At 45.5% G+C, this 26658-nt stretch overlaps 2 protein-coding genes and 1 long non-coding RNA gene across 11 annotated transcripts; 2 read left to right on the plus strand and 1 right to left on the minus strand.

Annotated features, from left to right (window-relative positions):
• The first annotated feature begins 3534 nt into the window (after positions 1–3534).
• LOC130528126 (uncharacterized) lies at positions 3535–9408 on the plus strand. Of its 2 annotated transcripts, none has more exons than XR_008951217.1 (4): positions 3535–4212; positions 6741–6822; positions 6925–9158; positions 9243–9408. It is a non-coding gene; the product is annotated as an uncharacterized LOC130528126 (long non-coding RNA). The 2 variants fall into 2 exon arrangements; XR_008951218.1 differs by lacking the exon at positions 3535–4212 and adding an exon at positions 4234–4372.
• Positions 9409–15928: 6520 nt separating this feature from the next.
• dnajc19 (DnaJ (Hsp40) homolog, subfamily C, member 19) lies at positions 15929–17338 on the plus strand. Of its 3 annotated transcripts, XM_057037107.1 has the most exons (6): positions 15939–16080; positions 16369–16420; positions 16499–16572; positions 16651–16730; positions 16821–16891; positions 17233–17338. In XM_057037107.1, exons 1-6 carry the CDS (start codon positions 16078–16080, stop codon positions 17301–17303), a joined length of 351 nt encoding a protein of 116 aa, XP_056893087.1. In that variant the 5' UTR covers positions 15939–16077; the 3' UTR covers positions 17304–17338. The 3 variants fall into 3 exon arrangements, with proteins under 3 accessions (XP_056893086.1, XP_056893087.1, XP_056893088.1); XM_057037106.1 differs by having other exon boundaries at positions 15929–16080; positions 16651–16891; XM_057037108.1 differs by lacking the exon at positions 16369–16420 and having other exon boundaries at positions 15981–16080.
• Positions 17339–17522: 184 nt separating this feature from the next.
• Positions 17523–25858, minus strand: fxr1 (FMR1 autosomal homolog 1). 6 transcript variants are annotated; one of them, XM_057037098.1, is made up of 18 exons: positions 25717–25858; positions 24618–24670; positions 24428–24521; positions 24276–24347; positions 24041–24189; positions 23846–23939; positions 23646–23762; positions 23280–23450; positions 22977–23055; positions 22766–22875; positions 22579–22674; positions 21336–21570; positions 21164–21257; positions 20775–20902; positions 20502–20705; positions 20256–20333; positions 19683–19762; positions 17523–19208 (listed from the first exon to the last, which is right to left on the minus strand). In XM_057037098.1, exons 1-18 carry the CDS (start codon positions 25765–25767, stop codon positions 19041–19043), a joined length of 2073 nt encoding a protein of 690 aa, XP_056893078.1. In that variant the 5' UTR covers positions 25768–25858; the 3' UTR covers positions 17523–19040. The 6 variants fall into 6 exon arrangements, with proteins under 6 accessions (XP_056893078.1, XP_056893080.1, XP_056893079.1 ...); XM_057037100.1 differs by having other exon boundaries at positions 22579–22665; positions 25717–25857; XM_057037099.1 differs by having other exon boundaries at positions 22579–22671; positions 25717–25857.
• Between the last annotated feature and the right edge of the window lie 800 nt (positions 25859–26658).

Genomic DNA, 26658 nt, shown 5'->3' on the forward strand with positions numbered 1-26658 from the left:
CGCCACCGCCTGCCATGATGTTTTAGTTCTCCTGTCCTCAGGATCTTCATGTGAATGGCATCAGGGGATCCACAACGTTAATCAGTTAAAGGATTAAACAGGTAATAATTGCATGATGTGGGTCATTAAACCAGAGTTGAATTTAAAACAGAGCGGTCACAAATTTAGCTGCACGTTAAAGTAACGCCCGGGGTCATTTGTGATGGTTGGCGATCAATGTCCGGCCCAAGCACAGGAGAAAGGAACTCCGTCACCTCCGATCTTTAAAAACACACAGTTAGAAATTGTCTGGATAGAAATATAAATCTAAACATCTGTCACACTCATCTCAGGTGGAATCTCTGCTTTAAAATCAAATGTTTAATTTGTGTCCTCATGATCCACAATAACGTGTGTGTGTGTGTGTGTGTGTGTGTGTGTGTGTGTGTGTGTGTGTGTGTGTGTGTGTGTGTGTGTGTGTGTTGTCCCTGGTATCTCAGCTCAAGGCTAAACGGTGAATAGCAAGCGCGAGGCTTCATCATGAAATGTTGCGGGCAGCCAATGGCGGCGCGTCTCTGCTGGCCTCGTCTGGAAGAGCGCCACACACTCAGAGGCCCCTTCAGAGATCCTGGTAAATGCGCCAGATAATCTGCTGCACCACGAGGACCTGCTACAATTGGAAATCTCATTTGTGGATTTATCAATTGATCAGCCGACGCTGAGGCCTGAAGTGAAATGGCCATTTTCGATATCACCGCCGTGAAAATCCAAAAGTATGATAATAACAATCATTCCAACCGCAAATGTTAATTATTTTATTGGCAATAAAATCATTGAATGTTTGTATTTGCACTTGTTTCATACTGTACAATTTGGAGCAAAACACAACACTTTTGTTAAAAAATGCTTTTAAATGAAAATCAGCCAGAAAATGAAAACCAGGTATCAGATTTGACACGTTTGTGCATTTCACACTTTTTTAAATGACTAAAACAACCACCTTTTTTTTATCAGCTAACACAAGCAGAGCTGTCTGTTTAGGCCTCGTTAAATATTCCTGTCGTCCACCTCCAGGTGCTGAGCCGGTGTTTGAAACCCGCGTTCATACTGTACGAGGGTGACGGCCTTGGACTGTGAGGCCACTGGGTCCATCTGATAATTGACTGTCAAATAAAGAGCTGTTCCTCTCCTGAGTCCTCTCTGACACCCACATCAATCTGTCTTCACTTAGAGCAGCCCCTCCCTCCCCCCGACCATTCATCCAGCCACCATTTCAACTGCCGCCCCCACATTTCCTCTCCACCCTCAGCCTCGCTCCCTCCTTCCCTCCATCCCATCAACACCACTTCTCTTGACGTGCTAACAACTGTTTGACAGTAATGGCTCTAAAAGCAAAGCAGGGTGCCAGTCGATGTGAGAGCGCCCGTGTGTGCGCGCACACACGCGTGTCTGCGTGTGTGTGAGTGTGTGTCACTGAGAGGCCTTGAGGTTTGAAGAGGTTTACACACACCACCATCAACCAAAGCGGATGGTTTATGCACACAAACATGCAGAAAGCTGGACTCAAAACATACACGTGCATGTTGGAATCAATATTTGCTGCAGCTCTTATAAAGGTCCAAGCTAAATGATTCAAAAACTGAGTCTAAAACCTGTTTAGGTTCGTTAATGCTTAAAGTTTAAGACGCTATATATAAGAAATGTATTTCAAGTCATCATAATGTGTCACCAAAGGAACTGTGTTCATTTCAGATACATAAAATGGACGTCAACAGTTTTCCAGTCAGGTTATTCTCATTTCAGAAGCAAAGTAGCATCCCAACAGTAACGTTGATGTTTGGGCCTGCTGCACCACCCTCCACCTGAGTCAGTAACGGTAGTGTTTAAAATGTGATCAAATCACCAGTTTGGGCCAGAAACGTACACACAGCTGCTTTAAAAGTCTTTATTAGCTTTATGAAATGTAAATCCAGATAGAATCTATGTCTGCATTATGTTGTGTTTGCATTAGTATGCTAATGTGTGTGTGTGTGTGTGTGTGTGTGTGTGTGTGTGTGTGTGTGTGTGTGTGTGTGATTTTCCTTCCACTGTGCAGCAGCTTATTGTGATGCTGTCAGATTGAGGGTTGATGAATGGCAGAAAATTACACAAAGCTTCAGCTTCTGGCTCATTGTCTAAACAATTAGTTATAGATACACACTTTCTCCCTCTCTCTCTCTCTCTCTCTCTCTCTCTCTCTCTCTCTCTCTCTCTCTCTCTCTCCACCCCCCATCCCCCACCCCTCTCTCTCACCTACACTCTTAAATGCACCATCCACTCCAGCTTCAAACACAGAGGGGGTAAATCTAAATCATCGTGGTCTACAACCTCCATGGTACTGTATAAAACTCAATATGTGATATTTAAAATCTATTTAAAGACACGTTTCTTATTTGAGGACAGTTTGAGACGCCCTCGCTGCAGACACAACCCTAGATTTGTGATCATCACCTGAAGCTGAGCGCTTCCCTCGGGAGCTTTACCTGCTCAAATGTCTCCTCTATGTCCACTAATGCTGCACTTAACACTCATCACCCCTCGCTATAACCCTCATTACCTTATCGGGACAAGACAAAAGCAATATTAGCAGCCCCCGACCTGCTCTGGGGCCAAATTGGGGTGTCACATCAAGATAGCAGGTATTACTTTGCCAGTTTCTCCATCCTCATCCTCAGATACAACTCCGTAAGCCCCTCATTACCTTATCATTGTAAGACAATACTGGTCTGATTCCCAACCTTCACCTGAGTTTTTACTGAGATATTCACTGGTCATCCAGCACACCTGGCACCTGAGAGTCAAATACAAGGCAGAAAACTTCAGTTTAACCCCTCTGTATCCTCATTAGCTTATCTAAGGCAGTGCAGAGGTAGCTTTAGTTAGCTTAAGGTATCACTGAGTGACTTTGCTAGCTTTTAGATTAGCCATGCAGCTAACACAGCTTGCCCAGGCCAAGGTTAGGGCTGTCTTAATGTAGCAGCTTTGGGGCAGAAAGCTGCCTAATTTCCGCTTCTATCGCCACTCGCAGGGCTTCAGGGGGCTTTCTGAGAGGCACAGCGAGGAGCAGCTAAGACAAAGTACTGCGGGGTTAATCCCAGCAATGGGGGAGTCAGGAGGAATTAGTGAATATTCAAATAAAAGGATGAACACACCTGTTTAAAGTCCCAAAGCTGCTGAAGATACAGGACAGTCGTTTTTGATGGTATAGCTCTCAAAACTGCAAACACATAGAACTGAACACTGATATGATCATCCGAATAAACGCAGAAGCTACTATTGAAGGAAAAAGGGAAAATAAATGGATTTTGGTCCCTTTTTTGTCTTTGTACTACAACAACTGTGTTTTATATTGTTGTTTCTCAACACTATCTTTTACCTTCATTTCCACCTATAAATATGGAAACATCAGGGCACGAATCCATTGTGGAGGGAGTGATAAGAGATCATACTCAAAGATCTTTTTGTCCCCAAAGACACTTCCTTCATTTCTCTTCCGGAGATTCCTCCTCTGTTCGTAGCGTCACTCCCTGTCCAAAGAAATATCTGGATCCCAATTTAGCAAAAAGCTTTAACATACACTGAAACTATGTTTATTCACATTTGTACTTTACCCCAGATGATCATTCTATTTATTTATTATACTATTTGATCCATTGGTTGGTAAATAGATGGATTTTAATGCATTATAAAAAACATTGTTATTTAAGTAACTAGTTAGCTCTTTATTTTTGTACTCCTATTTTTGCTTCAGGAGGGGTTTGGTAAACCATTAAACCGTATTGGGCTTTTATAACTAATGTGACCTTTATTTTTGAGTTAATTTTAAAATTTCCCAGAACTGCGTTTTTGAATGCAGCACCCAGAGAAGGAGGCGGTCCGTCAAGTTTCCGGTCTACAGATCAACCAATCAGAAACAAGAGAGGGGCCGTCTGGCCAATCACAAGCTGAGTAGGGCGGGTCTTTGAGTCATGCCGGCTCAGTCAACAATCAAACATTTTGTTGTATCAGAAAATGTGAAATGAAAAAGATAAGATAAAAGAAAGAAAACACACAATTTGTTTTTTTAAGCTGACAGCCAGGTCAATTCAGGGGTGAAATAACCTTAAGAGCAGCGTTGTTTGTTGGAAAGCCACAGACGGTACGGTAGCTAATTACCACCTACCGCTGAAATGGAGGCGTGGAAGCGTTTTACAGGTAAGAGCCGAGCAGGAAAAGGTGATTATTCGATCATTTTATTTGGGTGCTACAATGATTAAGTGATCTGAAGTCATTTCTCGGTTCCCGGGGTTGTTGTCTGGACACTTTTCAACTTTGAATGGACGACTTTTCTCCTCAGTTGCATTGAGAGGAGACGGTGAGTCCAAATAGGTTAAATTGGAATAAAAACTTAATAATCTGTTGACTACATTCATTAGAACTAAAACTGACATCTATCTGATTATTGATGACTAGTTTTGTATATTGCGGGTCTCCTGCTTTGTGTAATTTAGGGTGTTCTGAATAACTGTTCTTAATAAGTCGATTATTCTCTAAGTGAAGTTCACAATAGTTCCAGTTTAATGTATTTAGAGGCCAAAATCACAAACGTTTGCCTTGGAGGACTTTCCAAGCTGCACATTTGTGCCACCCTCTGTGCTTCCACGTGCAGTAGACGCCACATGTACATCAACATTAACCTCCTGTTGTGTTTTGTGAGGATTATTCAAGCATTTATTCATTTTTGTATTGGTGGATGGAGGACAACTAATGAGTCATTAAGATTTGTGCTGCAGCTTTTGCATCTGTAAATCTTTGACTTTTCCCCCACCTGCTGTGGGCTTTTAATCTGAATTTAAGGATCCAGTTTCTGGTTGAACTGCTGCAGATTGGAGATCCGGATCATGTTGTGCCTGCAAGCCCATAATGCACCATCCATTCATCTATACATAGTCATTCACTCCTGAAGAATAAGTGGATTCTGTCTGTTCTACAGAAGCACAGAGATCCATCCATTGCTTTCACAGCCACGTGTAATGACAGTGGAATCATGGGAGTTCATAGGTTAAATACAGATTCTGGGTCAGCTGAGAGATGGGAGATGACGGGCTTAATGACTGACTGCTGCTGCTAATGACGGCCTATGCTTGGCTAACCGTAGTGCGCCTCGCTGACAGGTGTGTGCGCCTAAAAAGACACACACTCGCACGCGCGCACAGATCACAAGCCTCTCCTGCTCAATGAGCTGCAATTTGTGATGAGACCCGACAATCAATCCTGAGCGACGGTGGCCCCTCTCGCCAGTAACGCTCCATGGACGGTTATTAGAAGGTCCTCGGGGGGGTTGTGGGGTTGCAGCACTTTGCTAAACTAGCAAAGATTAATGGCCTGTGAGATTTAATAGAGAAGATGCACTCGGAATGAAATTCCAAATAATGTGTTGCCCTTGAGACAAAATGAAACGGCTGAAAATGTTCCCGTTGATGCTGCGAGTGCTTGTGGGTGTTGTATTTTAACGCATTTGTTTGTGTTTGTGTTGTGTTTGAATGCCGTCTGGGCTGCAGCCGTAGCTGTTTCAGTTCAGTTCACTGATCTGTGATCTGGAGAGAAATGATCAATAGTTGTATAATGTGTCAACGTCTTCCGGCAAACTAGCTCGAACAAACTTCAGGTGGGGTAACACAAGGGTCCCATAGGTGCTGGAGGGTGGGTTGGGCTGGCTGGAAGCCTCCACACGTCTGCAGCTGTCTGTCACCGCGTGTGGCAGCGGTCCGACAGCTCATTAGCCTTTCCGCTCCGGTTGGATCGCCGCCAGCCGTTTTGTTCCAGTGCTAATTCTGACATTTCAGTCTGCCCACAGAGAAATCAGCTCATTCCAGCGGAGTTCACTTTTCCCCTGTTGCTCCGCGAAAGGGAGCTGGAGTGTGAAAAGTGTGAAAACTTTATTGACACGGCGCCTGAACACAGCTGCAGGTTAAATAAGTAACCCTTGGCAAACATTGTGGGTGGGAATATTGGCGGATTTGGTGCTTTTCCATCACCTTCTGACGTCACTGAGGATGATCAACGTGGTGTTTTCTCCACCTGAGCTCAGGCCAGTAGCAGAACCAGCTAGCTATCATGCTTATACTTAGATTTCACGTGCCTCTGTGCCGCTGCCCATTTATCATATAATATCTTAAAATCTTTATATTGTCGTGATTTTTCGTCTTTCCTGGATCAAACACAAATCAAATATGTTGAAGATTCACGCCATCGCCACGACGATCCAAAATGATCCTGATCTGGACGCTGCTCCCCGAACAGCCAAAGTCGGCCAGTAACTACCTTCTCTACACTCCCACCTGTGTCCGAAGGAGTTTCAGAACTCAAAACAAGTTTCTAAATAACCTGAATAAATCATTGTCACTCGGTGAATTAAGTCTGATTTAAAGAAGTGTGCATAAAAGGGTTTATTTTTATTATTTAGTTATAACCTTTGCCATTAAACTGGGATTTAGCATCAGCAATGTTTTATGAGGATGTGGCCAAAAAAATAGTTTCAAGGAAATTTCAGATTCAAATCAATAAAAACTCATTTTTAGAAGCGTTAAACCGCATAATCTGCTTGAAATGAAACGTTTGACAAGGACAGAAGGATAGAAAACAACAATTATCATAACTCACCAACCAGCAAGAGCTGAAACATCAGGAACTTTTCGGTCCTTCAAACCAAAACTCATTTAAATATTTCCATTTGATGCCAGGTGTGATTGATTCAGGCCGCAGCTGTGCCAGGTGATGATGATGATGGTGATGATGATGGTGATGATGACGACTGCATGTCAGGTGACCACAGTTTAAAAAGCAGATCATTACAATTACGGGAATGGCGCTCGTACCTCCGCTGCTGTCCTGACCTGCATTACTCCTGGATGCCGCTCTGCTCAGGTGTCGCCCAGGTAATAATCCAGAGGACGCCAGCAGGTAAAGGCTCCAGCGCCCAGGTGCTCCACACGCGGAGGAAGAAAATCCTGATCTGTAATTCATCCCCAGTGGTTCCTGCAGGGACGGCTCTCCTCCTCTGCACCTCTCCCCCCCACCCCCACCCCCACCCCCACCCCCACCGGTGGTGGTACCTGCCGGGGCCGACGGGGCCCTCCTGCCTCCGCGGGGACGTCAGGTAAGGCGGCGGTGGAGTCGTTCCATCGTCTCTCCTCAGCCTCCACCACCGCGCCTGAGCCTCAGAGTGCCTCTGCCAAGACTAGCCGTCCTGTTTTGCCGCTCTTTGCCAAACACACATACACGCACATGCACAGAGGAGCGTGTTGTTTCTTTCTCTTTTTTTTTTCCCTTCGTAGTTTTTTCAGCAGCAGCTCTAACCCTGAGCCGGGGCCCGGCCTGCCTTTGAGATGCTCTCTAGCCCACAAACACAAGACGGCTTTCATTATCTTGCCCGTCGCAGCACAAGGCCTAGCTTCTAAAAGCTACTGATTTCTTTCTTCCTTTAGCCCCCTGTACAAAGGGAGGGCATTTTGTAAATTACTTGCTCGTTTCAGACCAACAAAAGGTACTTTCATTGAAACCTCCCTCCCCCCCATTGCTCCCTCTGTATCCTCCCGCCATTTGATTTTGCTCAAATTTGATTACAAGGCTTGAAAAAGGAGGAGAAGAAAAGAGAAGAGGAAATAAGAAAGCCCCACAGATGGCGCGTTCATTCAGCGCCGTGAATGGCTTCAGACGGGCTGCCTTTATACGCGCGGCAATCCAGAGACGCTTCAGCCGCGCCGCTAAAAAAAGAACTTGACAAAATTATTGGTTTGGCTGCTGTTTCACACAAGTGACACGAGGAACTCGGCAAAATAAAAGCCTGCCTTCCCTTTTTCCCTCCTTTTTCACCCCCCCCCCCCACACACACACACACACACACCACACACACACACACACTTGTCTCTGCAACTCTCTGGGTCTCGCAGCTGAATCAAAACAAACTTAAGGTGTCTCTCCGGCATGTGTGCGCGTGCACGTGGGCTTATTCATCAATAGAAGCCATGCCAGGATAACCGAATCGCTGATTCAGTTGGGGAATAATGAGACATGACTAGAGTGTGATACACCTCTGCATGGACACTGTTTATGTCCGAGGAGGCTCTGGGTCACCTGCGTATGTCGGGTCACACCTGTCAGTGTTTGTCTTCTATTCCATGTCAGGATCAAGCTAATATTCCCTGTGCTGCCCTAACCTCAACCAACAGGTCACAAATTCCAGTTTGGCTTCACATGGCCCGATTCAGTATGGAGCAGACACACACACACACACACACACACACACACACACACACAGCGGGCTGAAATAACACCGCTCTGACTGAACACCAGCCAACACAGAGTGTTCTGGTCTCTCAAAGGCTGTAATCCCATTTCCACAATAGACCACTCACTCAGCACTTGTTTTTCTCGGAGGATAATTGTATGTCTACACACGTGCACGCGCGCGCACGCACGCCTTCAGGGCAGTGCTTGCTTCCTCACTGATACTCACACCCACTTGACTTGTTACACCATTATCAGATGGTCACAGCGTCACGCGTAACGTGAAGTGGTGTGTGAGACCTGGCAGGGTCACTCGGGGTCGGAGGCACCGAGGATCAGAGGTGACTTCATTCTTGGATCCACTTACCCAATCAGAGTCAGTTAGTTTGGTGCCATCCCATTACTGAGATAAACACAGAGCCATCACAGAGCCCAAGCTGTCCAACTACCCAGAAGCCCTCAGCAGGCAGAAACTGGCTCTATTTTCTCTGCCGTGTGTGTTCTTCTATTGCCTTGTGAATTTTTACTAGCAGAGTGAGGACATTTTTGACTTCAGAGGACACGTTGCATCATTTAGGCTGAGAGCCATCAGACTAATGGTTTGCAGCTACTGGTGTGCTAATCCCAGCAGGTATCTTCATCCCATAATACATGTTTGTTTAACTTGAACTGTGAATTGAGCCTGTTCAATCACAGGCTTCCACGAGGACCTACACCTTCACGCAGAGGGAGGAAATGGAGTTAAACGCTGTAAAGTGCTGACAGGGCTGCAGGACAGCTCACCCAGCTTCCTTATCTCCCAGAGATATGAGCAGTCCTGGCCACCAGCACCACCTGACCCACTTACATCCTCCCGTCAACCTGCCAGACAGGTGCGTCACATCCAGAAACTACATTCCCATTGATGATTATTCTTTTTTTTAAAGATTATTCCTTTATTTCTGGCGAGGGAACAGACTCCCTCCGTGGTCAGGAGAAGGTGTATGATCAGCAGTTCGTTCTCCATCCTCAAACCTGAATTAATTATTGTCTGAAGATAAAACTGGAAAGCAGCAATGATTTTTTTTAAAATAGAAAATAAACCAGCGATAGAAATGACCTTAATAATATTTCTCTCTCTGGTATTTGCAGCAAGAATATTCCATCGGAGGCTTGATAAAAGGATTATGTGGGAAGCTTTATGCTGCTGGAGTCAAATCTGGATATGGTGGGAGAGCTGTTTGATTGAAAATTCTTGTTTCCCTTCTGCCAGGCTAGCAGTAAAAGTCTAAAATCAGCATTATTCCAGATTTAAACATCTGTCTGTAAAAGGGCGGCTGTCTGTCTGACACGCAGCCCACCTGTCTGCCTGCACGCTTCTCTTGTTCCACGTCTGGAAATGTTTTTTGTTTTTTTTTAAAACACACATTCTAATGAAAAATCAGTTACATTGAACATAACTGGTACATTTTGCTTGCCCGGGCCTTTATAGAGGTAGTCGGAACCATAAAAAAATCCACTTTACTGCTGGAAAATAACTTGTTTTACTTTTAAATGGTTCATTCTATTTATGTTATTTAATGTATGATCACATGTTCACTAAATTTTTGCAATAATGAGTAACAGTTCTGGTTTCATCAGGCTTGATCAGCAGGCAGAGCTGCCTCAGTTTAGGCACCATAACCAGCTGGTGACCTGGTGACCTTCACTCATTGCTGCTGTCTCCTTCAATCAGCTCTGATAAAACCTTCAGGAGCAGGAAGAGGCTGTTGGAGCGGAGGTGAACTCACATTTACATGCGTGTGTGTCTGCTGACGCATTGTCACATATGATGGAAAACTGTCACAGCGAGGCTGTTTTGATGCTGCTGCCTCCTGAGAGCCTGAAGGATTAGCATTAGCTTGAGGGTTTAGATGAGAATTAAGATGGAGTGAAGGTGCAGAATGAGGTTAAAACGAGTTGTCGGTTGTGGGATCCCAGGATCGGGTTGAAAGTCTCCATTTATGATGGACAGGGGCTTGAGTCGTTACAGTTTGGGGTTAAATGAGCAGAAAACATGGTGGCTGAGTTGAGTTCCTGACAGATTTGGATTCATTCAGACAGAATATCGGAATGAAATGTTTCCTTTTAAGCCTGAGTCTGTAGCATCTCAGGTAGCAACCCCACCAGCAGCACCGTCACCTGGCTACAGATCAGCCAGCGTCACTGTTTTAGGCTTGAACCGGAATCTCAAGTGGTGGAATTTTCTGCACTCACTCACTAAAAATCTTCTGAGGTCACTTAAACGTCAGAAAGAGCTGGTGTAGCTAAATAATGTGTGTGTCACAGATGCAGTTAGAGCTCCTTTAAACCTGGGCAGGAAGGGTCTGGCTGGAAGCTACACCAGCTGACCCTGGACCAGGGCGGAGCACAGCCTGGCCAGGTGACCAGTAATTACTGGACCTTAACTATTGGTAACTGCTTGTGTTTTTAGATGTTTAGTACTTGGATGTTCGGCACTTGTTTTCCATTAAAATCAGGAAAAAGTCATTTCCAGGAAGCTGAACTGAGAAACCACACAAACTCATTTTAATGTTGGCATTAATAACAGAGGTTTTCTTGATCATTCTTGTAGACGTTGCTCTTGTTCCCACCTAAACCACGACTAAATAGCATCTAGTTTACTTCTGCTTTTTTCCTGATGTTCCCTTTTTTTCCGCGTCTGTTTCTGTTGGACTTTATTTGAACCGTTAATCAATTATCTTTGATTATCAACCCTGCTGTCAACTTTCCTGATGTCACCCCTGTAGTAGTTTCTTGTTTCTACACTTTAAAATAATTGATGTTAGCATCATTGACCTCCTCAAGGTTGGACCAAACCAGGAATTGCTAAATTGACCCCTATTAAATTGTGACTGAATCGAAAATGATATTAATAAAACCCTTAAATTGATTCTATGGCTTTATTTGGAAACAGTGAAAGCTGCCTGCAGAATAGAGCAGCTGTGTACAACATCTGGTAAAGTTGGCAACTGTGGAGTGTTTAAAAAGCGATCCGGTCTGAAGTAAGACGACACAAAAGCAGGACAACAGGAGCGTCACACCTGTCTCCTAAAGTTATCGGTGACAATACATCAATTCATTCCCTGCAGAGGTCACAGCAGCTACATCAGGCTAACGCAGCAGATCAGAGTAGAAGCAGCCTCGTCACACCGTCGCCCACAAACATCTCCTCCACGAGGAGTCGGGAAAACTCTGGACCAAAGTTTTATCTTCAGAAAACCGCTCCCACAAGCAGCCTCCGCTCGCATCCGAATGCAGCTCACACGCAGCTCTGCGTGAACCCCCATCTCCTCATCTCCTCCCGGCAGCCTCCGTCCCTGAAGAACCGCATTGTTATCCCTAATCACTCCCCGGAATCATAAACAGTCCCAACTTTTCTGAAGACCCGCCCGTCTCCCTGTTTATGCGGATCCCAGAAGGCATTGCCTTCAGACGCCTTCACGCGGGCGGCAAACACGTCAGGAAAACAAACAAGTGCGGAAAACAAAACAGAGTCTCCTGAAATACCTTTCGGATGCCCAGAGGAAGGCGCTGGACAGGCAGATGAGCCGATAGGTTTCCTCTGTCCTCCTCAGGCTGCCTCCTCTCTCGGCGTGCTGTGGAGAGTGACTGCTCGCAGCCCGCTTGGCATATCTAATTAGAGCCAGGCTGTTGCCACTATCGGGCAGAGGATCTACCTCTCCAATCTCTCCTGACTCAATCTTCCCCATCTCTGATTTTCTTTTATATTTATGCTGGAATATTTAATTGTAGACAAAAGGTTACTCTGGGCTCTATTCATTGCACACAGGCAGAATAATCTCCTTTAAAAGGCTTGACATTTCAGGCTTTTCAAAAGGGGCTGAAAAAATTATATCCCCGCTTTTGTTAATCAATGAAGTAGAACTCCCCTGAACAAAAGAATTAAATTGCTTGGTTGGGTTAATAAAACACACAGAAATAGCTGCTTCCTGTGGGCTTTTGTGCCTGCCACTGGCTCTCCCCATATGCAACCAGCACTGTCATTCCATATGATTTGGGGGGCAAAAACTCTCATTTCTCCACACAGTTGGCTTTTTAAATCCCTTTGAATGAGCTGTGAGGCTCGCTGATTGGGAACTCTTGCATGAGCCTGGCTGCATGGCCAGAGGAGAACAGGCTCTTTCTATTCACATATGACTTCTGCTGAGAGGAGACAGCAGGTCCACAACAATTTACAATTTTTATACTGCGCTCGCATCGGAAAAACATTGTAATTATGCAAATTATCCGGGCAATAATTAGTCCCTTCTCTGTGCCTTTGTGTTAGCTGCTGTGGTGTTTCGGTCCAACGGGAGAGACGCAGCGCCGGTTTAAATTGTTCCTGAAAGACAGGCTGCAGATGGTGGCGGCGTCTTTGGGGCTGTAACGAGTGGTTTTCCCGAGCCAGGGAGCCTCCACGTTTGACCGAGAGCACCTCTGCAACGCGCAGCTGCCGCATCAGCCTGTGACAGGCCTGCTGGGAGGTGATGCACAGGAGCCTCGCCAGCTCTTCATGGTGTCAATAAAAGGCACCTGTGGACGTCGACCGTAACCCCGCCACCGGCCACTAGATCCACCAGCCGCAGTCGGCCATCTGCCCCGTACGGTCAAAACGGGGAATCCCTGAGACGGTTCCTGACAGTCTGCACGCCGTGCAGGCGGCTGGTCTCAGGCGGTCCTGGAGGGGAAGATACAGTCTGTCGGCCCATTTGAGCCACGGGAAAAATGGAACGACTGGTGTGTTGTTCTTCTTGCTCAGTCTCATTGTGCTTCCAATACAAGCGATGGGTTGTGCAGTTTGCTGTTCGCTAACCGAAGACTCCAGTCGACTCGAATCCAAAGTGGCTGCTGTGTATGTGGAGGTGGCCAACGTTGCCCCGAAGCAGCACAAACCAGGCGGCTGAAGCATCAGTGACTCTCCCCACCTGTGTAGGACTGTAACAATTACATGGGCTAGGGAGCATTTTATCACACGTTTAACATAAAACAAGGTTTTCTTGGTCCAGTGATAAAGTTTTAACTTTGAAAGAGACTTCCAGAGTTTAAGACATAAAAAGGTTATATGATACTTGAGATCCTCAGTGAAAAGGCTCGACAACTTTAAAAAGGCAGATGATGGAGGGGTGTTTGTGTCAGCATTATTTAAAATTTGGGTGTGTTCAAGGTCTCAGGGAAAGACGGAAATGCTGTGAGGGTTAGTTTGTTTCTCCCATTCTGATATCAATAATCAATGAAAATACAAAGTGTCCCAAAGAGATGCTACTTGAATTGATAGCATCTATTTTCTGGGTCTACGGGTCAAGCACTTCTTCATCTGTTTGATGGTGGCGGGAACACCTGACCACGATATTACGTGCTTATTTGCTCTTCCTTGAGATGTATAGAGGTATAGAAGGAGTTGAAGTTTCAGTGAGGTTTAAAAATAGTTTCTGATCAATCAAATTAAATTTCATACTCTTGAATTCGGTTTTGCTCTTATTGGACGTCCCAGCTAATAGTTTCAAATTTGACTCTTCAGATTGTTTTTTGCAATTGAATGATTCAAATTAAACAACACAAATACAAATTGTGTGATTCAAATTCATTCTTTTAGTCCAATTATTCAAGTTTTGCAATTCAAATATGAACGATTCAAATATAGTTTTCAGTCTGCGGCTTTAAAGTAGAGCGCAGACGAGTGCTTCAAGGCCAGCAGGTGTTTTTCCCCTGAGACCTTGAACGCACCGCAGGTATAAATACCACTAGTAATTAAGAACACATCTCCTTCGTTACTGCTGCGGCTTCCAATGAATTTCACAAACGCTAAATAATCATGTATATACAGTTTGATTTTGTTTTGTTGTTAATGCTTTGAAATTCCAGGATTCTGTGACGTGTACTAGTTTAGTTTACCGGTTTAGGTTGGTTAACTGACTTGGCTGAAACATTGCTGTAATGTTGTCTAGAAACTAAAACCATGAACCGTCTAATTGTTACAAATGCAGAATCGTGTCAGGTTTAAAAACAGGAAATGAGTGGATTTAACTGTCCTGTGTTACATTAGCATATCTATTGCTCAGGCTTTTAATTGCAGATTGACTCGCCAATAAACCTCATTATCCTCTCGTCAAGTGCACATGATCATTTCTCCAACATCGTGGTCAACATGATGCACGTGTCTATTATTTTATTCAGAAAAAGGTTAGAAGAACTTGAACTGAACACTGAATTCACTGATTTTGCATTCTGAAGGCTCTTTTAATGAAATTTGATTGATTCTTAGGTGATTCCCAGGTTACACTGACGTGCTCAGACATGTGTTGCTAACACACATGAGCACATTGTACAAGGACATAAATGTCCCGCGTATGTCCAGGTAAAGTTCAGATCTGATGTTATTTTTTGTCTTCCTCTTTCTTCAAGAGCCTTGTAACAACTCCCACTCTGGTAAAACATGTTGTCACTTCCTGCTTTAACTGGGTTTTCATGCATTTATTTACCATTGTTGGACTGTCGCCACCTGTTAGTAAAGGAGCGATGACGGACGCGCCTGGTAACACACCAGCCACACTGTCTATCGCTGCATATTTGAATGTTGGATATGTTAATATGTTAATGTTGGATAGATTGTCCTTCAGATCAGAATGACTTGTGCATACAGTATAACATTTGGAAAACCTGATCACTCCACTTGTGACCACGTTGGATTTTTTGTGGTCTATAATGTCGTTAAATGTGTGGATTAATTGGAAATACTGTAAAGTTGAAACACAGAGCATTTGTGGATTTTTGTACGTCTAAGACCTGGAGGAGAAACGTTAAAACAAGTATTTCACTTCCCTGCTAAAATGAAATATCCTTATGTAGAAAAAGTTATTTGGGATGGAGTTACTTGTGACATTTTCTGCCATTCTGAACAACAATGCGGCCACAAGGTGGCGCTCTTGAGGAAAACCAGAAGCGTGACCGTGAACCAGTTGCACGGTCGACCTGTGCAACTCTGTTCCAGGGATGCGTTCGCCGCCAGGGGGCAGCACCCCGGGGATGCTCCGATACTCAAGCGTTACTGCTGTCGAGTTTAACACGTTTCTGGCACTGTTGCCAAAAACTTATAACAAAATATCAGTAACAATTGACTGGCTGAGTAAAGTTGGTAATAACCATGTTTTAAGAGCTAATGCTAGCAAAGTGCATGCTGTGGTCATTGTCGATATTTGTGCTTCAGTTATTGGTTATTGGTCTACATCCATGTTCCTTTTGTCATCCCACAATGGGGAAATTTGCATATTTGCATGAGATATCATCTATCCAGACCTTAGAAAGAGACTTTGGGCTCCTCACCCTGTGAGGCGACATAGTTCACATAATCACGCTATACAAAGGGTACTTTTACTAGGTGACCACTAAAAACATAACTTCCCTGAATCGTTAAAAGTCAGACTCTGATGGTGCGTGTTGCATTCAAATGTGAATACGTGCGGGCACAGTTTATAATATATCAACTGCGCACGACACTGTATTGAGCCCAGTAAACTGGTCATTTACAAACACATTTAAGGCAAATACGAAACGATACTTTACTGAGATGTGTTACTGTTAGTTGCATTTTCACACACTTATCAGCTCCAGTGTCTCGGAGCCCAGGGCCGACTGACGTTTACGGCATTTTACGACACTTCGATGTCATTTCTGGCAGTGCCGCAAACGCAGCAGAGAAGAAAACATGAGAGGTCAGAAGTTGAGGTTGTGAGCTTCTTTGCTTCTCCATAAAACGGGACACAGCACGCAGACATGGTTTGTAGATTTCATTGAATATTTCAGGAAGGCAAATAATAAAACAGTTAATTATCCAGTAGTTCAGCGGCGATTCATTTAAAATGGCTAAGCTAGCATTAGCTCTACTTACGTCATACTGCTGTCCTTTAAATCAGCAGTTGCTAACCCTTTTAACCCGATTGTAATTGTTTAGTATCGTGCTATTCCTTGTCGTCAGGGTGTGTGTGTGTATCGATAATATTGGCCGGCTCCAGTAAAGGCTGCGACTTTGTGTGTCCTCATGTTGCTCCTCCATGTGTCTGTCAGGCCAGCTCAATGGTGGTGGTGGGACTGGGGCTGGCAGCAGCTGGGTTTGCTGGTAAATCTCTCCTCTTTGATTTGGAGTTAATCGACATGAACGCATCCATATACATGTGTGCCTTTTTGAACCCAACAGGACGCTTTGCCATGCAGGCCATGAAGCAGATGGAGCCTCAGGTGAAACAAGCCATTCAGAGCTTCCCTAAGACGGTACGAACAAGTATTGTGGTATCACTGATCAGTAAAGCGATGCGTTGCAGGGAACTGATACCTGAATGTGCTCTGCAGGCTTTTGGGAGTGGCTACTATAGAGGAGGATTTGATCCAAAGATGAATAAGAGGGAAGCTGCCCTTATTTTAGGCGTCAGGTATGTCAGCATCATTTCCCAGACCAGAGGTCTTGGTTCTGGTTATCTTACTGGACTGGCAGTCCAGCCACTAACTGTCCTGTGTTTCAGTCCCACAGCCAACAAGAATAAGATCAGAGAAGCCCACAGAAAACTGATGGTCCTGAACCATCCAGACAGAGGTACAGGTTCAGTAACCTCACACATAAATATACCGACTAGTTCAGCGTCTTAACGGGACATCTGATATTGAGAGTAGAGTCCGAAAGGGTGAAATATTCTGTACCTGCTGTGAAATGAATATACCCCAAACTGTTATTCCAGTCCAGAGGTGCATTTGTTCGACATGGATTTTATTAAAACCAAAAACCACAAATAAGAAGTATTCTGAGTTTAACCATTTTGACCACCTTAGTCCAGAAAATGACCTATACTATGGTGCCCAGTAACTGTTGATTCTGCAAGTGTGTAATTGATCTTGTGTGTGTGTGTGTGTGTGTGTGTGTGTGTGTGTGTGTCACAGGAGGATCTCCGTACATCGCTGCTAAGATAAACGAGGCTAAAGATCTGATGGACAGTCAATCAAAGAAATAGAAAATGGAGAAGCTGGTAATAAATATTAAATGTGACTGTGCTGATGATTTCCACCGTCGTGCATTGACTGTTTTCAGTTTTTTTTTAATGAGATTTGAGTCGCTCCAATAAAGACTTCAGGTGGAATTTCATTTGGGGAAAATGTTAATTGGAAAGATTTTAGTCTGGGGGAAAACACCTCCATTTGACACCATCACAAACAGAACTTTGACTCAGACAGATGTTTTAGATCTACACAGAAGATCAAGTTTATTTAAGAACTACTGGCATACAAAACATATTGCACATCAACCAACCAAACAATCCTTAAAAAAGAAAAAGTTGACCCAACAAAGCACTTGAGATGTTACAACTCTCAGTAGTCCAAATTTGTCTTTAAAGAAACCATCGCCATGATGTTTTAGTGTCAAAAGTGTTTCTTCTGTTTTTATTTTTTAATACTGTACATTTTTTAAATAAATAAACCAGATAAATCTCCTTCCTCCAAACAGTCATGACCAGTTTTTCAGCCAGCCTGAAAGAACCACGAAAAATGACAGCTTGTCACCTGGGCTCGGTTTGCCAGAAACATCAACAGCATTTTTAAGTGTTAATGCTCAAACGGGACTTTTTGCAATATTGATATTAACTGATGAGGGGAAATTAAGAAATGACACAACTGCGATGAAATTGAGATGTTTCCAGGAAACCCAGCACTGATGGCTACATGTCTGTCCAGCAATTACCAGCAACAGGCCAGTTTCCAGACTCAACTACAATCAGTTTAACAAAAATGTTTCAGTGCAAAAAAAAAAAAAAAAAGATTTCCAGATGTGCTGTAATAAGGTCTATGACTGAAGTGGTTGCATATTGGAAAAAAAAAAACAACAAAGCATCTAATGTCAAACCTCTCAACATATATATTTAAAGGATAACTGGACTAATTTTCCTGCAAGCAAACACAAAATTAAATAAACACAACTGATATTTAAAACAGTGAAATCCTTTCAGGGTATTTCAGTGCCAGTGGGTGCCATTGTGGTACATGTAGTCCAAACATGTAGTCCAAGGAGACAACTCATGTGGTGCATCTATGGTAGACGATGGTCCCCAAATAACACAGAAATAAGTGAAAAGACTTCAGACGGTGTGCAGAGCCAGGCAACGACATGTTGAATCTACAAGGCACAACAGCTGATCACATTAATGTTGAACATACTCGGGGTTTCCTATCTGCACTGTGGTACTGCTCATGCAGAATATTATTTTACAAAGTAGTTTAGATGCATTGAAGCATTGTGTAAAAGTTTGTGGAAGCATCGGCCCGCCCTGTTAAAGGCAGACTTTTTCTAAAACCCTGCTAAGATATATATTTGACTAATAAGCAAAGAACTGCTGCATTCATACCACAGGATGGGCTGGAGTCGTGTTCTGCTGTCAGACCTTTCAGCTCCAGAGAGGGGGCTGAGCCCGACACACATCTGTTGACGAGTGTTGGCTATCTTTGGCAAGCTCATACAGGAAGAACTATTGTTTTTTAAAAAAACTGCAGTTAAAAGGAGAGAGAACGTGGATGTAAAGAGAGGGGGAGGGGGTCATGATTCAGAGCAGTAAATCTTGGACAGTGAAGCATGTTGCAAATACTTTAACAGAAGAAAAAAGGGTGATTTCGTATTCAGTGTTTGACGGTTGCCCTGGAGATCTAGTGCAGCCAAAGAATTTACAATATGTGAAACTGTTTCCTTTGTTTAGGTCTGACTACGAGAGTCCGTTAACAACAGGTTGCGCGCCCGAGTCCCCCTGGTGGGAGACGTTTGGGGGTCTCTCTGTGGAAGCTCCGGCGCCGTTGCTCCCCTTGTCGTCGGAACCGTTGGTGCTTGCTGGGACAGACGTCGGGCTGTGTTCAGTGATGGTATCGACGGGACCCTGAGCGAGAATCAGATGAAAAAAACCCTGATTATCGGGATGTCACCTTCTATTGTATTTAAACTAACTTTATTAAAAATACATAACATCCACGGACAACTAAAGGGGCACTCACACCAGGCCCAGTTGCCCGTATATTGTCAAAGCACGACGACTCCAAACGTTTCCCCACCGTGCGTCTGTCCCAACAAGAGCCTCTCAGACACAACATTACATCCGAACGCATCACCAGCAAAAAGGAGCCGCCCCCTTATTTATAAGACGTTACAATAAGCCCGCTTTGGCTTCTTAGTCATTTTCTATTTGCCGCTGCACAAATTTCAACGTGACCTCTGCGTCATTGTCCATCTGAATACAGCCGCTAATGTGGGCTCAACAGTTACACACGTGGACATCCCAGGACGACCTTGCCAAAGAGTTTCGTGCTCGGCCAGGGTCCGGACAGCCTAGTGTGAGTGCCCCCTAAGTACTGACCACGTCCTTGTTTTTCTTGCCATCCTTTGTGATCTGCCTGCTCTGAGATTCAGCCCTGGATATGTAATCAGCCACAGTCACTGTGCGATTTAAAAGAAAAATACAAACACACAAAATACAAATAAATCATCACATTTTCTTGAAACAGAAGCCACAATTCTGGACCCGATAAGCAACGTTCCAGGTCTTTCAGACTCCTTTGCGTCAGCTTTTTGGCACACTATTACTCAGCAATAGTGTTGTAACAAATGTTAAAGGTCGTGCTCACAACACACAGCAAATAAACCAGCGCTGGAGTTACAGGATGCTCGAACCCAAACGGTACCTCAGCTGTTAGTACAGACTTCATGCCTGTCACATGACACGAATATACAGAAAGTGCTGATTTCTGCACACCACACCAAACCGCAGTGGTCACCGCCGCCACTGACCTGTCAGTCAAACACACCGCATCCAATTATGAGCTTATTATGTTAATAACGAGGTTGTTGGGGCGCACACACACACAACGGGCTCGGTCACGTCAGGCCAAGCTGAGGATGAGGGGAGGGGGGAGGAGGGGGGAGGGGTTACCTGGCTGCCTCTCCTCAGGCGGGCGGATGCGTCGGCGTCGACTACGGTTACGACGCTGAGGTTTACCTTCACCTTCATCTAAGGAAGTTTGGTCGTCAAAAACAGTGATTTCCTGTCTACAGAGTTTTTTTTGTACCCATCTGCAAACCAGGTGTCTGAAATTCCGCTTGCGTATTCCGACAACAAAGCTCTCGTGCGAAACAACGAAACCCTAAAAGGTTGGACGTGAAGAGACTCGCTCCTTACCTATTCCATTTTCACTCACTGAGGCGTTGTCAGACTCGCCGTCGATCAGCGTGGCGTCGTTGTCCGTTCGGCGCCGTCGCGATCTCCTGCGCCGGTTTGCCGACAGGTTGGACTCGCTGGCGTCGGTGTCGGCGGTCTGGTCTGTCTCCGTGTTGGTTTCCAGGGACGCGTAAGCGCGGTTATCCTCGCTGTTCCGAGGTCCTGCTGCAGAATTGGGAGTGGAGATTGAAACCAGAGTACAGGACTGTTCTCACACAACTCTCCGATCATTACCAAAGCTGTTGCTGTATCCTCCTCGTCCTCCGCCTCTTCCCCGCCCGCCCCGGCCCGTCCCTCGTCCCCTGCCGGGTCCGGGCCTCCTGCGACCGTCTCTCTGTGGGCGTTGGTCTCTCTCCCTGTCCCTGGGGTCAAGCAGCAAGTTTGAACCAGCCCACAGACTGACAACACACACTGAATGCGAGACACCATCTCTGGACACAAACTTGTTTAACTCGTTAATGTTGTTGTGTTTTTATGATAAACAGCCTAATTAAGGGTCCCATAAGCCAGCTCCTACTAAGAAAGCCCACACATGCTGCTTCTGTAGCACATTCCTGAGCTGATATCCAGGCCAAAGTGCCCATGGAGCATGAAATAATAGACACGGTAGGATCGGAGCTCACCCGTCCTGGTCTTCTCCAGCCAGGGACCAGTCGCTCAGCTCATCCCGACGCTCAGAATCCGTCTCAGACGCGTTTGTTTGATCAAAGTTTGTACCTGAGAGCACAAAGGGGGGAGTCAGGACAGCTGAGTGAACTCTTGCGTAACACGTGAGATGTTTCTAAAGGTGCCCACCATAGCCGGTGTTGTGGCCTCTGCGCCCACGGCCGCGCCCGTTGTAGGTGCGGCTGACGTGTAAAGAGGATGAAGAGGCGTTGGCACTGCCGTCTGTGTTGTAGCCCTCTCGTTCCCCCCTCTCCCCCCTCTCCTCCCTCTCCCCCCTCTCCCTGTCGACTGGTCGGTGACCCTGAGTGAGCTGGCGTAGCTGCTCGTCGATCTGAAGCCTTTCCAGACGAAGTTGCTCCACCTCCTGCAGAGAACGAGGCAACAGGAAAATGCAGAGCACGTTTCCATGAGTGTCATCAGCGTCCATCCTCATCACAGCCAGCGAGTCGTCGTGGTTACTCGGAGCCCTGCCGGGGCACTTCCCCGGGGATCTCCGCTCTTCCTCTACCCACTGAACATCCGCGAGACGCTCCACTACGTCCTACACGCAGCAAAACAAACACGCCACGTGCACTGCACACACCTCCATGCAAAGTCAACATTTGATTGACTTCACACGAGTGATTCTGTGCCTCTGCCAACAGGACAGTCAACAGACGTCCCCTCGGTTCTACTGCGCAACCCTCACGTATGCAAAGTGAGGGCTGATAAACACTTCCGGCTATCGTTTGGAAACTGAATATTGGTTGGTAGGGCCGCTTAATAATTTAGCAGCATTTTAGAGGGTGAAAATAGATGTAAGCTGCAATCTGGACAGTCACGTTTCCTTCGCCAGTGAGTTTGGATCAGGACCAAAATGCAACTTTATCTTCCGAGTTGATCATAAGAGTCTTATTTTTATTTTTCCTTTTAGTACTTTTCTGTATTGTACACCACGGGCTACCGCTGTAACGTGCAATTTCTCCGATGTGGGATCAATAAAGTCTTTTATCCTTATCCTATCCTCTATGGGAACCGTTTGGGGACGCAGTTTTGTTGCCGTGCGTCGTCATATTTAGTGTCGTCACAGTTGGTTGGTTGAATCTAATGACTGTCAAAATAAAGTCCCACATTCTTCAGGTTCCATCTCCAGCTCACCAACCCAGTCGCACCAGTAAATATCACACAGAGAATCTTAAATCAGAGTGGGAGAATGCGAAACTGCACGTTTCCCGATGGTCATTGATTAGATAATAGTAACCATGTGACTTTATATAACTCAGAGTACGTAATAATATAATGAAAATCAGGTAAATTCTAATTGAATATGCAGAGCAGATGCATCTGTAGGCGTCGAACAAGCGTTGGTGTGACAGACAGAGGGCAGACTTACGTTGAGGTAAGAGATGTGGTAGTCCAGCAGGGCCTGGACGTTGTCAATGCTCTCCTTGGTGCCAACAAAGGTGAACGGGACCATTCCCTGTGTCAACAGATCACAAAGACGCAACAGCGACTATTATAGCAGACTGTAAACCTCAGCTCCATCATCAGCAGCCGAGCTGCAGCATTATTAGCCTCACTTCCTGCCGGGGCTGCTTCGTGTCGTTATCCCCCTCTATCCTGACTCTCACCACTCCAGATTTGTCCACAATTTCCTGGATGACTTTGCCGTTCTTGCCGATCACTTTACCTGCAGAGAGAGAAGAAAACAAGAAGAGAGAATTAGCATGACAGCCGAGTGTTCGTGAACAGAAGCGCTTTTTCCTCCCTTCTGAGACTGTGGCTACATACCAACAAGGTTCCTAGGAACCTGGACAGAGTCCTCCACAAACTCCAGGAAGCTCCGAGCCTTTTTCACCGCCTCTGCCGTCTGGAAGACACAGACGGACGTCTATGAATGCTTCGAACACATGAGCAAAGACGACCGCAGGGGCTCGTTCAACAAAGAAACAGCATTTGAAAGTAATTTAGCGTCACAAAATGACGGTCAAAGTGCTCCTGCGGCGAAAACAATGAGAGTCCGTGAGCTTAAACACGCCCGCGATCCTCCTTCTGGGCGTTCTTTCTGCTCCATCCCTCCCGGAAACACCCTACCTGTCCGTAAATCTTAAAGGTGCCCGTTTCCTCGTTCAGCTCAATGGCGGTGACACCCGAGACCTTCCGAGCCTGCTGGATGTTGCTGCCATGGCTGCCGATGGCCAAGCCCATCAGATCTGGTCTCACTACAAACTCTTCCTGGAAAGACGACACCAACTGCCTGGAGCTCTGCGCACACAGAACATCAACATTTGACTCAATCGCAGCTCATTTAAGAATAGAATTGAAACTGTTTACAAAGAATCAACATGTGATCCACGTTTTCTTAAATGTCAAAGTGCAGATAATTGTAATTTTGACAGCCTGTTGCTCCCAGCGCATGTGAAACGCCACAGTGGATCCGTGCAGGAGAGGGAAACTCACCTCCAGATGCTTCGTTGCTTCGTGGTTGCGGGACATCAGCAGCAGCTTGGTCCTGATGTTACGCAGGTGCATGTCGCTGAGCAAAGACACGCGCTTCACCGTGGTGTCGCTGGTGGACTTTAAGAAGAATCCAGTGGTGAATATACAGCAGACTGGGCCGCTCCCCTGTCAACAACTGACTCAGCATCAGAGACACTTACCACAATCACAAGTTCACTGGTCTCAGGAGAATAGGACACGTGGATGGCGCCCACAGCTTTCTTAAAGTCCTTGTGTGCGTTCTCATTCTGGCACCTACAGTTCAGGCAGAGAGGGTTGTAATTGAACCCCCTGCGCCTCCAAAGAAAACACCTTTATATATACGTGTTAGAGGAGAAATGTAAAGCTGTGCGTACGCTTCCTGCAGATCCTGAGGAATGGAGACCGTGCACTTGAAGAAGGAGTCCTTGGTGATGGGCTTGTTAGGGTTGACTGGACGCAGGCGCTCGAACGTCACTATCTCGTTGTAAGAGGCATTCCAAGCTGCATATTCTATCACGTAGAACTGAAGAGAGAGAAAGCGTGCGGTTCAATTACGACAAATGAGGCGAGTAACGGAATTTGGCGGGGGGGATTCTGAACAACACGTACGTCTCCCTTCATCATGCGGACCTTTCCCATCCACCATCCGTAAGCTTCCTGGTCATTGGATCTGGAGAAGATCTTGAAAAACGAGGAAAATCAAGCTCTGACAAGCACTGATCAGTTTGCAAATTGGGGGGGAGGGCTCATAACATACTCACCTCCACTTCGTCGCCCTCTCCGATATCTTTCTTTTCATCAGAGGGTGGAGGCAACCTGACATCGCCGAAGGGCACCTGGCGATCTGGCTGCCACCTGGAGGCAAAAGAATCTCAGCAAATTCCCAGAACGTCCTTACGGTTGTTTGAATCTGCCTCATTCAGGCAGCTCGGCATCAGAGGGAATACTCACTTGTTCTCAAAGGCAATGGTGACAGAGTCATTATGGATGTCTTTTACAAAGCCCTGGAGTGGACGGACAAAAATAAGAATCAAACACCACCTTCCAACGCAGCGCGGCGGCTGAAACAACTTATAAGGAGACGTGAGCATCAATTGAAGAAAGTTTCTGTTACAAAGAGGAGACGTGAAGCGGCGTAAAGTCTAGACTTACAGGAATAGCTAAAATAAAACCCTGAAACCCTGCAAAGATGCCACCAGAGATTCTGCAGTATCCCAAAAACTTGATGTAAAAAAAGAAGGCAAACCAGAGCAGTTTTGTAATTAGTAGTTATTGTAATTAACGTCTGGGCAAACGTCAAATATCCTGTGGACAAGAAGTCAACGTGGAAGAGGAAATGAGAGTAAATAGACGGAGACGGGGGGGGGGAGAAAGGTGGTGAGACCAGTCCAGAAATAGCTGCATGTCTCTGATATCAGTGACCACGACTGCTGACATGCCAGCTGGGGAGAATTGACAAGAACAGCTGGGTCACACACACAAAGAACAACCGAGAGCTGGAGAACAGGTTCAGATTCCCCGGTGTCTCAACTCGCACATGCTTTTCATAATCCACGTAGAAAAATCGAGCGATCTCTTTTTAAAGACGTCACAGAAGCAACGAACGAGTGAAGGCCATAGACGCGGCTGCAACATGTCGTTAAAACCACATTTTACTTGAGCTACAACTTTTGACGTCAACAGAAAGGAAACTAGCAAGTAAGCTAACTTTTAGCTCGCGGATGCTGCAAATAGACGCCGTTAATACCAATTAACGACCACCCTCGGCTGGAAATATAAGCAATCGTGGAGGGGGTGCGTTTGTTCCAGTCAACATATGCCGCCAAACCGCAACAAAATCCGAAAATTAACGGTTGGCGAGGACTATTTAGCGACGTTAGCTTAGCGGTGGCTGCCGCTAGCTTCGCTAGCATGGGCGAAAGGCGAGCGCAGGAGGCGTTTAGAAGCAGGCGGATCGCGGCTTCGGAGACCACAACTAGGTTCCATTTCAAGCTTTGCGTCCCATAACGGGCCATCCTGCGCATCGAATGATTGATAAGTGGGGATTTACCTTGTAATAAGCCCCGTAGGAGCCACGGACCTCCACCGCCAGTTCCTCCATATTGGACACGCAAAGGATCTTGGTCGCTGGTACGACAGGTGTCCGCTGAAGCGTCAGGGGCGGATGTATGAATGGGAGCGGTGGACCGGGACCGGAGCCGCGGCCCGGTACCGGGACACAGGCGACTGCAATCAGGCGATCACGCCAATGTCCTGACGACAAACGAGTAAAATAAAAATTAATATAATAAATAGGTGGCCTTTGTGTGGCCCCCCTCCTGCACGGCGCACCGGTTCAGCCAGCGTTATTGCGTTGTTATTGCGTTATTATTTGCGTTATTATTGCTTCATTTGTTCATCGACCACTCAAAATACCCACGTCAGCGAGATCGTTTGCAGTTTAGCCAGCACACATCTGAGATATTCCAGCAGAAGTCCCGATATTATCCCGGTTATTCCAGATCCGACGGGAGCGAAAGCTGATTTCATGAATAACATGTTGTAAAAGTTCAGTGAACAAAGGTCCATTTAGTTTGTACCGAGCTACGATTGCTGTTATGAGATCATTTGTCAATCTTAAATAATTAGGTGGGTTTTTTTCAACAATAGAATTGCTGTCAAATTGATTCCAGCATCATCATCATATCAAGTTATGTTAAAACTATACAGATAAATCCATTAATTGTGAGGCACTCCACAAACATGTAGTCTAATTCATGCAGGCACTAAAAAGAGTGTTAACACAGGTTTATATCCTGACACAATCAAGAAAATGCTCTCCTTCCTTTGAAATGACAACTATTACATCTAATCTTCATCATCATCTTCTTCCTGTTCTTCTTCTGTGGTTGTTGTTCATGTCAAATCAGCCTTAAGATGGACAGAAGTGGATAATCTATAATGTTTAGGGCGATACGAGGACTCATGGATGAGGATTTTGGTGTTTATTATA

The sequence above is a fragment of the Takifugu flavidus genome, chromosome 7, assembly GCF_003711565.1.
Source record: "Takifugu flavidus isolate HTHZ2018 chromosome 7, ASM371156v2, whole genome shotgun sequence".
Lineage (NCBI taxonomy): Eukaryota > Metazoa > Chordata > Actinopteri > Tetraodontiformes > Tetraodontidae > Takifugu > Takifugu flavidus.